We start from the raw sequence: 13,301 nt of genomic DNA, 5'->3' as shown, positions 1-13,301 counted from the left end.
AATTATCTAGCCCAGGGGTCGGCAACGCAAACTGTTGAAAGAGCCATATTGGACCAAGAAAACAATAACAAATCCGTCTGGAGCCGCAAAAACTGAAATGCCTTATAATGAAGGCAACACATGCTGTAAGTGTCGATATAAGCTTTATTAGCCTACTATCAAAATGATAATTAGGCTACAAATACATAACGAGCATCCTGGAGAGAATGAGGCACCACGTGACCACTCTGCTGTACGGTGGTGCTTTAAGTTTAACTTCCATTATAATGAGATGTGGAAATTAAATATTTATTATACAAATTTTTACAGCATTGGAAAACTTTAAGAATGTTTGTCATGTTTTTCCTCCTACAGAAATTATATTAAAACAAAAAATATATTCACACATCTTTTCCCTATATTTGCTAAAGCTCCAGAGAGCCACTAGGGCGGCGCTAAAGAGCCGCATGCGGCTCTCGAGCCGCGGGTTGCCGACCCCTGCCGTAGACTTTCCAGTTGTGGGCGACACAGATCTCACATTGGCATCTGAACAGTACCTCTCTTCTCTGGAGCAAATACCTCATAAAACTAAAGAATTCCAATCTTCCACGACCAATAAGGTAACACCTATTACTGCTTTTTATGACCAGTTTGCATCCTCAGTCACAAGAATGTTCCTCTTGATTGTGGGGTTAAAAAAACCAACTAGTCTGTCCTTTTTTCCCTCAGACAACCATAACAGTAAACAATGTAACACGCTTGCAGCTGTTTGAAGATGGTGGAGCTGACTGCACACTGTTGGCGCTTCACCCCTCCGGTGACCCAACACAAGGTCCGGAACCAGACTTGTGATCCCCCATCAGACGTGAAAGACAAGCAGTAAAGTGTCGTGTTTTACAACTCAGTCTTGGCTGTATACCTGCATGACGAGTGGTGGCCAGTGGATGATGTATTACGAACCACAGTCGAATCCAGACGTGGTTTGTTATCGGTAACAGAGCGTCTTTACGTCAGTGATTAACAAATTATGCTTCTTATTGTTTAGTAAATTAACTGGCCTGAAATGTGGAGGGGTAAAAGTACAATAGAGGAGCCTGGAGTTAAAGTACACTGCAACGGAAGATAGAAACTGGATCAACTGGAGCCTCAAAACTATGTGAAAGGCAACAGGAACATGTGAATGTAGTATTTTTTGGTAAATATAGGACTTGTGGGAACAGTTGGTCCTCCTAAATCAGTGTTTTTTCCTCTCCAGGTCCAGTCGATTGTGGAGAGGGTGATAGTGTTCCTGCTCAGTCGGGATGTGGACAGATCTTTGGATGAGACTGTGTGTTTCTCCCTGCACCCCCGCACCGAAAGCTGCAGCCTGTTGTGGGGAGAGTCAGGCGATCGGCTTCTACACGGTCAAACACAAAGGTGTGATGGTGGTGGGTGTGGGAGGGAAGCGGCAGTTTACAGTCTTTCACAGAGAAGGTAAGCTCCAGCTACATGTATGGGGCAGACCAATGGGTAGGGATGGGCGGGGCTTAAAATGTGTATATGCTCTCACCGCCAATGCATTTAGGCTACTGTCCTGATTAGTTGGATCTGCAGAGTATGTACTGGAAGCCAATAAATAAAATTCCTGAACAACATTTAGGGCTTGCTGTTATTGATATGCTCCGTAAGGTATCCCAGAGGGGGCTGCTAAATAAAACACCTGATTATTAAATTCATGTTTCAGCTCCCGTTTTTCTTTTCAGGCAGCCTCTGGGACACCTGGAGTGGTCAGGGCTACTTGCTGCCTGGGTTTGGACACGCCTGGTTCAAAGCCTGACATAAAAGGCACAACATCAAAGACTAAAACTCTACTCCTAAACATAAATCCTAATATACTTAAACTATCTACTTGTGTTAGTGAAACAGCATAACAGAATAACATAACAGAAGCTGCTAAAGTGATCTACATTTTAAACAAAAAAGTAAGAACAGGAAGACCAATGGAGAAGATACAGGAAGAGAACAAAAAGCTGCTGAGGTCAGTGATGGAGCTTCAGCATGAAGTCAGGCAGCTAAAAGAACAGCTGGCTGAGAAGGACGAGCAGTTGAGCCGGAGCACCAAAAGGCGCCAGATAAGAACAGTGGCTCATATGGACGCCCTGACCCAGCTGAACCAGGCAAGGGCTGATCTCACAGTCAGCCAAGACAAGTGCTCTGATCTGGAGGAGAAGTTGCGCAGTGGAACCAATGACAGCCACCAGAGTCCGGAGCACGGAGACCACGTAGAGCTCTCCAAGAAAGAAGAGGCTCTGAAACTGCAATTCTCAGAAAAAGAGAAGCAGATGGAGGCGTGGATGAGGCAGAAGCTCATTGGCGTGCAGGAAGAATTCCAGAGGAAGCTCCTGGAGAGAAAGAGAAGGACCAGCGTGAGATGCGTGAGAGAGAGGAGAGGCTGAGACAGCAGCTTGAGAGAGGGATGAGGGAAGAGAGGGACGACTGCTTGAAGAAGCAGCTGACCACGGTGATCGAGTCCTGGCAGACCGAAGCTCAGCGGTGGAGAAAACACCAGTCGGAGCTGGAGGAGAAACTCCACGAACAAGAGACCCTGCGCAAACAGCAAGAGGAGGAGAGGAAGCAGGAAACTGAGCGCTTCCAAGAGAACTTCCAGCAGCTTTGGGTAAGCAGCCGCAGATTTGTTTGTCCCGTCACTCCTGGTTTTGGAAGTTTAAATGTGTGGATGTGAAAACTAAAACCAATTCCTCCTTTCATCAGAACTACATTGAAAAGAAGGAGAAAAAGAAGAAGAAGAAAGGGGTCTGGAGCAGGATTCTAAAATTTTGGAAAAAGTGAACCCCAACACTTTTCCTTGCTTCCTGCCCTCAGTAGTTTTCCACTCTACCTGTCAGCCACTCCCACCTCATCAGGCCAACTCCACTCACCTGTCAGCTCCGCTGCAGCTCATCCCAGACCTGCCTGTCTTCATCCTGCCCGCCTCGCCTGTTCCCCAGGAAACCTGCCTGCTTCCTGTCTCCGACCACACACTCTGCCTCCGTGGCTCCAGCTATAATCTGCTTCCCCGGCTTCGACTCCTCTGCCTGGCCTCGACTCGTCTGAAGAAGACTGTTTCCTGAAATCACGGGGCTTCATAAATGCAGAAGTTGTCCTGGAAAAAATGTTCTATGTATCTAATGGCTTTTAGTTTTTGGGTATTTTTTTATGCTGAAGTAATTCACAACATAATTGTGGGATCCTAAAGTGAGTTTTTCCATTAATATTGTAATTCTATAATTTCAGACTGCTCAAATTATTTGCATCCTTATTTAAAAATGTAAAAAATGCAAACACTCTTTGAATCCAGCAGAAGATGTAGGTGTTCACACCCCCATGTGCATCTGCTTTCATTTATTTTATGCATTCTGTCATTTTTGCCATTTTCTGTTAATTAAAATACATTGATATTTTATTGTGCTAGCCATTTTACCATTCAATCAGTGCATCCTTTTAAGTCCATCTCCAGCAAATGAAATTACCACAGCAATAGGACACACTGAGCTTTTCTAAATGTTGAATAGGTGTAATAAAATGAAGTTAGAGCAACTGAGGGACCAACAGACGCTTCAACAAGACAGAAAAGTCAGAAAGTGCTTTCAGTTGATGTGTCGTAGGCACATTGGGGGTAGATTTCTGATGACTTAAATAGCTGACATAAATATTCAACTAAAAGACTAAATACAATTGGAGAAAAACAACAAAAACTAGCATTCCCACTAACGGTTAGGCAGCTTCTCCAGCCATCGAGGGTTGTCAGCAAACCAGGTCTTTCCACAGGCCTTGCAGCAGATTCACGAGAAAAAGATGAAATGCTGTCCACTGTGCCAACAATTACTTGAGGTCTTCCCACACCTGCAGAAACCACCAGAGGATGAGTACATCTTTGGAGACATGGCAGATTGTAGTTGACTATAGAAAATAACAGCTTATGTATGCACAGTAACTTTAAACATTAAAACACAAACGCTGTTCACCTTCGTAAGCGATATATAGAGGAGAGAGAGCGAGGAGAGAGAGAGAGAGAGAGAGAGAGAGAGAGAGAGAGAGAGAGAGAGAGAGCGCAGTGTCGCTGAGTCTAAAGGGGAAAAAGGCGCCTACTAGCGGCGGAAGAATCCCCCCCACCCACACACACACCGCTTGAATTTGATCTCATATGATCAAATTCAATAAAACATAAGATTAAGATTAAGATTAAGATTAAGATTAAGATTAACTTTATTCATCCCCGTGGGGAAATTGAATTATAGTAGCAGCGTATGCAGAGTAAAGAGACAGAAAAAAAAAAAAAATACAGATAAGATTAGAATGTTATAAGCATATATACAGCATATATTATAAGCATATATATAATATATACATAATATATACATAATATATACATATTATAAGCATTATAAGCATATATACATAAATATAGAATAAATTAGAAATAAAATTACAACATGAACATTACACAGTTGTTGTTATTGGCTGGGTTTGGATGAGTTATATAGTCTGATGGCGGACGGCAGGAATGACTTCCTGTACCGTTCCTTGGAGCAGCGAGGCTGCAGGAGTCTGTTGCTGAAGCTGCTCCTCAGTTTGTCCACTCTGTTATGGAGGGGGTGGGAGGGACTGTCCATGATTGTCCGCAGTTTCAACACCATCCTGTCCCTCACCACCTCGTCCAAGTTATCAAGTCTACAGCCAACAACAGACCCTGCCTTTTTGATGAGTTTGTTGAGTCTGTTGGCATCCTTTGCTTTAATGCCTGCACCCCAGCACACTGCAGCAAAGAAGATGGTGCTAGCCATGACAGACTGGTAGAACATGTGGAGCATCCTGCTGCAAACACTGAAGGACCTGAGTCTCCTGAGGAAATAGAGTCTGCTCATGGCCTTCTTGTAGACAGCATCGGTGTTTGTGGACCACTCCAGTTTATTGTCCAGCTGAACACCCAGGAACCTGTAAGATGGGACTAGTTCCACTTCTTTCCCACTAATGCAGACTGGGGAGGGTGGGGACTTGCTTTTTCTGAAATCCACCACCATCTCCTTCGTCTTGGTCACGTTGAGCTGCAGAAGGTTCTCCCTGCTCCACCTGACAAAACTCTCCACAAGGTCCCTGTATTCATCCTCCTGTCCATTCTCCACACACCTGACTATGACTGTGTCATCCGAGTACTTCTGGAGATGACATGTCTCAGAGTGGTACTGGAAGTCGGCTGTGTAGGTGGTGAACAGGAATGGGGAGAGCACAGTTCCTTGAGGAGCTCCTGTGTTGCTCATCAGGGGGTCGGACACACAGCTCCGCAGTCTCACAAACTGTGGCCGACCTGTCAGGTAGTCCTCGATCCAAGAAACAAGGGGAGCATCCATCTGCATCTTCTCCAACTTCGCCCTCAGCAGTCTTGGCTGGATGGTATTGAAGGCAGAAGAGAAGTCGAAGAACATGACCCGCACTGTGGTGTTTAGTCTGTCCAAGGAGGAGTAAGCCCTCTGCAGCAGGTATATCACTGCATCATCAACCCCCACCTTGGGCTGATAGGCAAACTGCAGAGGGTCCTGAAAGGGGCTCACCAGAGGTCTGAGGTGTGACAGCACCAGCCGCTCCATGACCTTCATAATGTGGGAGGTCAGTGCTATTGGCCTGAAGTCACTCGGTGCCACAGGATGGGTCTTCTTTGGCACCGGGACCAGGCAGGATGTCTTCCAAAGCACTGGGATCCTCTGAAGATGAAGGCTCTGGTTGAACAGGTGCTGCAGTATTCCACACAGCTGCCTGGAGCAGTTCCTCAGCACTCGTGGGCTGATGCCGTCTGGTCCGGCAGCCTTCCTCTGGTTGAGCCTCTCCAGCTCTCTCCTCACCTGGCCAGACGTGAAGGACAGTCCTGTCGGGGGGATGGGTGACATGCTGGGATCCATGTAGGGTGTCAGCAGGGGGGAGGGGGAAGAAGTTGGCAGAGGTGTTAGGGGCTCTGGGAGGTGTGAAGGGGACCCATTGTTATCCAGAGGAATATTGGGACAGCTGGGGGAGGGGGAGCTAGAGTCAAACCTGTTGAAAAACTGGTTCAACTCATTGGCTTGGTCCACGTTCCCATCAGCTGAGCGTATTCCTTTCTTCTGGAAGCCAGTGATCGTCCTCATCCCACTCCAAACATCCCTGGTCTGGTTCCTCTCCAGTCTCTCTTCCAGCTTCTTCCTGTAGGCGTCCTTGCTCTCCTTCAGACTGCGTTTCAGTTCCTTCTGTACACTCCTGAGCTCAGCCGGGTCCCCAGCAGTGAAGGCCCTCTTCTTCTTATTCAAAAGGGCCTTCAGGTCACTCGTCACCCATGGTTTGTTGTTTGGGTAACAGCGTACCTTCTTGGTGGGGACGGAGTTCTCAGTGCAGAACTTGATGTAGTCGGAAACACAGTCTGTCAGTCCATCCAGGTCCTCACCATGTGGTTCACAGAGAGCAGACCAGTTGGTGGTCTCCAGGACATCCCGCAGACAGTCCATAGCATCATCAGACCATTTCATAACAGTCCTCACAGTGACTGGTTGCTGCTGAACCACAGGTGTGTATGATGGGGAGAGCAGCACGAGATTATGATCGGACTTGCCTAGCGGAGGGAGTGCAGTGGAGGTGTATGCACTGGTGACATTAGCATACAGTAGATCCAAAGTCTTCCTGTCTCTCGTGCTGCACTGGACATACTGGTGGAATGTAGGGAGAGTGGACTTAAGGGAGGCATGATTGAAGTCACCTGTGATGAGGATAAAGGCTCCGGGATGTTTAGTCTGCAGGTCAGCCGTGACAGAGTGGATGACGTCACAGGCCGAGTCCGCTTTACCGGTCGGAGGAATATAAACGGTGATGGTGATGACATTAGTAAACTCCCGTGGCAAATAGTATGGACGGAGTCCGATAACAATAAGTTCCACGTCGGGACTGCACACGCGCTCCTTGACGTGAATATGCTCCGGGCTGCACCACCTGTTGCTAACGAACACGGCCAGTCCCCCTCCTTTTTCTTACATTAAGATAAAAATGTTATGCATTGGCCGGGAATCGAACCCGGCCGATCATCTGGGCCGATCTCTTCAGGCGATGAAGACAACAGGCTCCGCTCTGACGCGCTCCCAATTAACGCTGACCAGTGTGGCACGCTCAGCGCCCCTCACTGCGCATGCGCTCAGGCTGTGACCCTTGGTTCCCTTGCTGTGACCCTGGTATTGCTGGATTATTACCTCCATTTCCCCTGCGCAAACTGACTATTTATCAACCCTCTTTCCCAATAAAACACAAATTTCTGGCATAAAGAATAATAACTAACACTGTATGCTTGTGCAGATTGTGGACTGAGAACAAAATTCCCATCTTTTCCTTTATTTAATAAGACGTCTACTGTAGCTTTAGGAAGCCTTAAGTACTGCGGAAAACATGTACTACAGGTCAGAAAGCTCCCGTTTGGCTTTGATGATATTTTGAGAGTTCCGTCCGAGTGTGCCTTTTTTTTAAGACCCTAACAGGTAATGTTGTGTTCATCCAACAGTTATTGTACACATCAGTGGATTAGGAGAGATTAGGAGAATCAACAGATCATAGTACACTGACGCTGGGGGTGGGGGGGCTATGGGGTGTCATACCCCTCTATGGACACAAGGGGGCGCTGAAGTCCACGACATATGTCAACCTTGGGCATTTCGTTACAGGCCCCGATTTACACACTGCAAGTTCTGGGTCTGCGCAAGTATTTATGGACCGGAACAGTAAGACAACGACTGCATGTCATACGCACGACTTCTGTTTTAAGTCGGGCAGTACTTTTGTAAAACGACCCTCTTGCTAATGTGGACATTGCTCGTTGAGCAGCGCTTGGAAGTAGTCAAGTTTCGGTTCAGCGAAATCTTGTTCCGAATAATCTTCCAAATCATGGTCTCAAAAAGCAGCAGTACCTTTGTCATACTGTATATCCTTTTGTTTTTATTAAATTTGAATCAGTTCTCACGGAGGATTTATTATTACTAGTGCATTTAACGTGACGGTTACGTCATTTTGCGTAAGTGACTTTAACCCAACTAATATTAGTAGCTTTCCAAATATGAGACATAATTCTAATGCACTGTGGGGATTCTCCATCCAGTCCTGTCATGGGATTATTAAAATCATTTTTTTCAGGTTGTTGATTACATGTGTGTGCAGGTGTAAGAAAGTGATCTGTACACAGGCGAGATCACCATGTATCCCGTAGACCAGGGGTCGGCAACGCAAACTGTTGAAAGAGCCATATTGGACCAAGAAAACAATAACAAATCCGTCTGGAGCCGCAAAAACTGAAATGCCTTATAATGAAGGCAACACATGCTGTAAGTGTCTATATTAGCTTTATTAGCCTACTATCAAAATGATAATTAGGCTACAAATACATAACGAGCATCCTGGAGAGAATGACGCACCACGTGACCACTCTGCTGTACGGTGGTGCTTTAAGTTTAACTTCCATTATAATGAGATGTGGAAATTAAATATTTATTATACAAATTTTTACAGCATTGGAAAACTTTAAGAATGTTTTCATGTTTTTCCTCCTACAGAAATTATATTAAAACAAAAAATATATTCACACATCTTTTCCCTATATTTGCTAAAGCTCCAGAGAGCCACTAGGGCGGCGCTAAAGAGCCGCATGCGGCTCTCGAGCCGCGGGTTGCCGACCCCTGATCTAGCCGAATCAGAATCAGAATCAGAAGCAGAATCAGGTTTATTGCCATTGTTCATGTAATACAGTACACAGTATTACACAAACTAGGAATCTGTCTTGGCTGCGACATTCAACATAAAGAAGACAACACTAGAATAAGATAAATAAAATAAAATAAGACATATATACAGTATATACATAAATGGTAAGAAATAGTGCAGGTCCATGCAGGAGTAATGTATTGTTCGTGAGTCCGACTGGCTGCTGTACGTGGTGCTTAAGTGATAAGTCACTTGGTGTTCAGCAGCCTGATGGCAGAGGGGAAGAAGCTGTTCATGTAGCGGGAGGTTTTGGTCCGAATGGACCGTAGTCTCCTGCCTGAGGGGAGGGGGAAAACAGTCCGTGACCAGGGTGGGAAGGGTCGGCCGTGATCCGACCTGCACGCCTCCAGGTCCTGGAGATATACAGGTCCTGGATGGATGGAAGCCTGCAGCCCATCACCTTCTCGGCAGCGCGCATGACGCGCTGCAGCCTCAGTCTGTCCCTGACGGTGGCACCAGCAAACCACACGGTGATGGAGGAGGTGAGGATGGACTCCATGATGGCCGTATAAAACTGCGCCAACATCCTGGGAGGCAGTTTGAGCTTCCTCAGCTTCCGTAAGAAGAACATCCTTTGCTGGGCCTTCTTGATGAGGGAGCTGATGGTTGGCTCCCACTTAAGGTCCCGGGTGATGGTGGTGCCCAGGAAGCGGAAGGAGTCCGCGATGGTGATGGGGGAGTCCATGAGGGCAAGGGGGGGGCAAAGGGGCTGTGACTTTCCTGAAGTCCACAATCATCTCCACTGTCTTCTGAGCGTTCAGCTGCAGGTTGTTGTGTCCGCACCAGGACACCAGTCGAGCCACCTCCCTCCTGTAGGCAGTCTCGTCTCCATTGGAGATGAGCCCGATGAGGGTGGTGTCATCCGCAAACTTGATCAGTTTGACAGACTGGTGGCTTGAGGTGCAGCAGTTTGTGTACAGGGAGAAGAGGAGGGGGGAAAGTACACAGCCCTGGGGTGATCCAGTGCTGATGGTGACGGAGTCTGAGACAGTCTTCCCCAGCCGCACATGCTGCCTCCGATCCGTCAGGAAGTGAGTGATCCACCTGCAGAGGGAGGCAGGCACACTAAGCTGGGACAGCTTGTCCTGTAGCAGAGCGGGGCGGATGGTGTTGAACGCAGAGCTGAAGTCCACGAACAGGATCCTCGCGTAGGTTCCCGGGGAGTCCAGATGCTGCAGGATGGAGTGAAGGGCCAGGTTGACCGCGTCGTCCACAGATCTGTTGGCTCTGTAGGCGAACTGCAGTGGATCCAGGAGGGGGGTGGTGATGGACTTGAGGTGTGGCAGGATCAGGCGCTCTAAGGACTTCATGACTACAGAGGTGAGCGCCACAGGTCTGTAGTCGTTAAGCCCAGTGATCCGTGGCTTCTTGGGGACAGGGACGATGGTTGAGGTTTTGAGGCAGGCTGGCACCTGGCACGACTCCAGGGAGGAGTTGAAGATGTCTGTGAAGACAGGAGTCAGCTCCTCTGCGCAGTGCCTCAGGGTGGAAGGAGACACGCCGTCCGGGCCAGGGGCGAGGGAGGGGGGGGAACTGGTGGTAAGTGATGGGGGGGGGGACAAATGGTGAGTGATGGTGAGTGGAGGGGGGGTTGGGGCATGGCTGACGAGGTGTCAAAGCGGGCATAGTGGAGGGACAGACTCTGACAAAGGGCTTTGTGTCCTGACCCTCTGAAGCCTGAGGCCTGTAGTCGGTGATCGGCCTCAGGCCTCTCCACACAGAAGCAGAGTCGTTAGCAGTAAACTGCTGCTGAAGTTTCTCCGAATACACAGATTTAGCTCTCCTCAGTTCCTTGCTAAACCGGTATTTGGCCTCTCTGTAGCAGTCTCTGTCTCCATTTCAGCGGCTTCCTTTTCTTTCCTGATCTGTCTGAGTCTCGGTGTGAACCAGGGCTTGTCATTGGAATAACTCACCCTAGTGCGCGTTGGTAGAATGCGCTCCTCACAAAAGTGGATATATGAGGTCCCAGTGTCCGTGTACTCATCCAGATCATGTGTGGCCCCTTTAAACATGTCCCAGTCAGTTGTATCCAAGCACGTGCGCAGCTCCTCCACAGCCTCACTGGTCCATCTCTTCGTGGTGCTCACGGATGGCTTTGTTAGTTTAAGTTTCTGTCTGTATGTGGGGATCAGGTGGACCATCACGTGATCAGACAGTCCTAGGGCAGCACGGGGGACGGCCCGATACGCGTCCTTCACTGTGGTGTAGCAGTGATCCAGCGTGTTCTCTGCTCTGGTGGGGCATTTGATAAACTGTTTGTACCTGGGGAGCTCGTATCTCAGGTTGCTCTGATTAAAGTCGCCAAGCACGATAACCAGAGCGTCGGGATGGGTCCGCTCCACTTGTTGAATACAGTCCGCGAGCGTGCGCTGAGCCTCGCGCACGTCCGCGTCTGGCGAGATGTAAACAGAGGCCAGAATGAATGAAGCGAACTCACGCGGAGAATAGAAGGGTCTGCAGTTGATGAAGAGGTGTTCCACAGCAGGAGAACAGTGCTGGGAGATCACAGTCACATCAGTGCACCAGTCGCTGTTATGTAGAAGCAGACTCCACCGCCTGCTCTCCCAGAGAGCGCCAGGAACAGCTGGAATCCCCCGAGGAGGAGCAGCTGGAATCCCCCGAGGAGGAGCAGCTGGAATCCCCCGAGGAGGAGCAGCTGGAATCCCCCGAGGAGGAGCAGCTGGAATCCCCCGAGGAGGAGCAGCTGGAATCCCCCGAGGAGGAGCAGCTGGAATCCCCCGAGGAGGAGCGCGCTGTCTGGTGTCTCTTTCCTGAACCAGGTTTCAGTGAAGCAGAGAACACACGAGGTGGAGAAATCTTTGATCCGCATCAGCAACTTCAGCTCGTCCATTTTGTTACAAAGTGAGTTGGCGTTGGACAGAAAGATCCCAGGCAGCGCCGTGCGCGAGCCTCTCCTGCGTAGTCTCGCCAGGGCACCGGCCCGTCTTCCTCTCCTCCGCCGTCTCACCTTTTGGGCAAAAAGTGAACCAGGTCGGCTGCAGGAGCCAGAAAACTGGAAGTAAGTCCGTGGGGGTGAGAGTCCTGATGTTTAGAAGCTCTTCACGGGTGTAAGAGCAGGCAGACACACAATTAACAAACAAAAATAGACAAACAAGAACGCAGCGAGACGCCAAGGCGACCGCTCTGGGCGCCATTTTGGATGATTGGATGATTGCTGGCTGCAGGTGAAACAGTAAATACTAAACCCTAAAGATTCTGAAGGCATTCTGTAAAATAGTAACGTATAATACAGACATTTGAAGAGACAATTAAGAGAATGTTTCCATGCTTTAAGAGTGGCCGAGGAGCCATTTAGAACTTTATAAAGATGCATTGTGTGATACCAGGAACTAATTTAACTTCAAGGCGAAGCTGCTTCTGCTTTGTCGACCATCGACTGATCTCCTGAAAGTCCACCAGCGCTTTTTAAAAACTGAATTTTTCATCTATGGAGGGAGTAGACGGCAGATGTTTCCACAGATGCTCTTCACCAGTGGTCAGTGAGTGATGCAGCAGATGAGCGGGAGTTGACTGGCTCCAACCAGCCATGTCTCAATGTCTCCAGCCCATAGTGTGGATTCTCTACGAGATCAGACAGCAGCTTCACTCCTGAATCCTGCAGATTGTTGAACCTGAGGTCCAGTTTTCTGAGATGGGAGGGATTGGACCTCAGCGCCGAGGCCAGAGAGTCACAGCTGATCTCTGATAAACTGCAGCTCCTTAATCTAAATAAAGAAGGGAAACTTTTATAAGGTTATAAGTGAAACCAGTATTCATCTGAAAGGTTAATCAAAGGCATGATCTGTAAATATTTAATTTAGTTACAGGTTAAAAAAGGATAGTAATATGTAATTACCACAATTCCAACCTCTCAGGTTTGCACTGTTCCAGAGGAGAATCTATATTGTTCTGGCCCTCACTCTTCCCAGGTTCTCCCACCTCTTTCCCTCCCATCTCATCATGGAGATCCATCTCACCTGTGGCTGATCTTTAAAGGCACAACCTGTCTTAGATGACTTCCTGTCTCCCTCACCATCTCCCTCCTCGTTGGCTGGTGTCTACCAGGCACCCTCACCTAGTTTTGTCTAATTTTGGTTACCATCTGACGGCTTTTTCATTGTCCTTAAATCAATTTATCATGAATAAGTGGTCCCCGTGTGGCCCTCCCTCCTGAAGGAACTGGGCACAACACACACACTCAGAAAGTGTGAGGACCCTCGGATGGAATAATGGACATTTTTGAGAATGGTGTTTACCTCAGAGTTTCCAGTCGGCAGTTTGGAAAGTGGAGAAAACCACAGAGCAGCTTCACTCCTGAATCCTGCAGCTGGTTCTGACTCAGGTCCAGTTCTCTGAGATGGGAGGGATTGGACCTCAGCGCCGAGGCCAGAGAGCCACAGCTGATCTCTGATAAACCGCAGTAGTCTAATCTGAAAAATGCAGGATGAGGTTATACGGTGCAGGTCTGCATGTTATCTGCGCAGTGCCTCAGGGTGGAAGGAGACACGCCGTCCGGGCCAGGGGCG

The 13,301-nt window shown here is 48.3% G+C and overlaps 2 protein-coding genes and 1 long non-coding RNA gene across 7 annotated transcripts in view; 2 read left to right on the top strand and 1 right to left on the bottom strand.

Moving 5' to 3' along the window:
• The window catches only part of LOC130520206 (NACHT, LRR and PYD domains-containing protein 12-like), a 48,513-nt gene that overhangs the window by 17,578 nt on the left and 17,634 nt on the right, over nucleotides 1-13,301 (bottom strand). For 2 of the 5 annotated variants that reach the window (XM_057023894.1, XM_057023898.1), the window contains 2 exons: nucleotides 13,032-13,205; nucleotides 11,808-12,500 (listed from right to left, as the gene is read on the bottom strand). The exons of 1 other annotated variant lie outside the window; for it this stretch is intronic. In XM_057023894.1, coding sequence (XP_056879874.1) covers nucleotides 12,263-12,500; nucleotides 13,032-13,205 — 412 coding nt within the window. In that variant the 3' untranslated portion in view covers nucleotides 11,808-12,262. Of the gene's footprint in view, nucleotides 1-3,729; nucleotides 3,862-11,807; nucleotides 12,501-13,031; nucleotides 13,206-13,301 lie in introns of those variants that run through there. 2 more of the 5 variants (XM_057023897.1, XM_057023896.1) reach the window with 2 other exon arrangements.
• Nucleotides 19-1,212, top strand: LOC130520209 (uncharacterized). Its single transcript, XR_008948710.1, has 3 exons — nucleotides 19-125; nucleotides 411-599; nucleotides 709-1,212. It is a non-coding gene; the product is annotated as an uncharacterized LOC130520209 (long non-coding RNA).
• On the top strand, nucleotides 2,379-3,063 carry LOC130520208 (golgin subfamily A member 6-like protein 1). The gene is made up of 2 exons (XM_057023900.1): nucleotides 2,379-2,635; nucleotides 2,731-3,063. Exons 1-2 carry the CDS (start codon nucleotides 2,390-2,392, stop codon nucleotides 2,806-2,808), a joined length of 324 nt encoding a protein of 107 aa, XP_056879880.1. The 5' UTR covers nucleotides 2,379-2,389; the 3' UTR covers nucleotides 2,809-3,063.

This window comes from Takifugu flavidus, unplaced genomic scaffold (assembly GCF_003711565.1).
Source record: "Takifugu flavidus isolate HTHZ2018 unplaced genomic scaffold, ASM371156v2 ctg305, whole genome shotgun sequence".
NCBI lineage: Eukaryota > Metazoa > Chordata > Actinopteri > Tetraodontiformes > Tetraodontidae > Takifugu > Takifugu flavidus.
The sequence above is the reverse complement of the archived record's forward strand: the minus strand, read 5'-3'. Positions and strand labels throughout refer to the sequence as shown.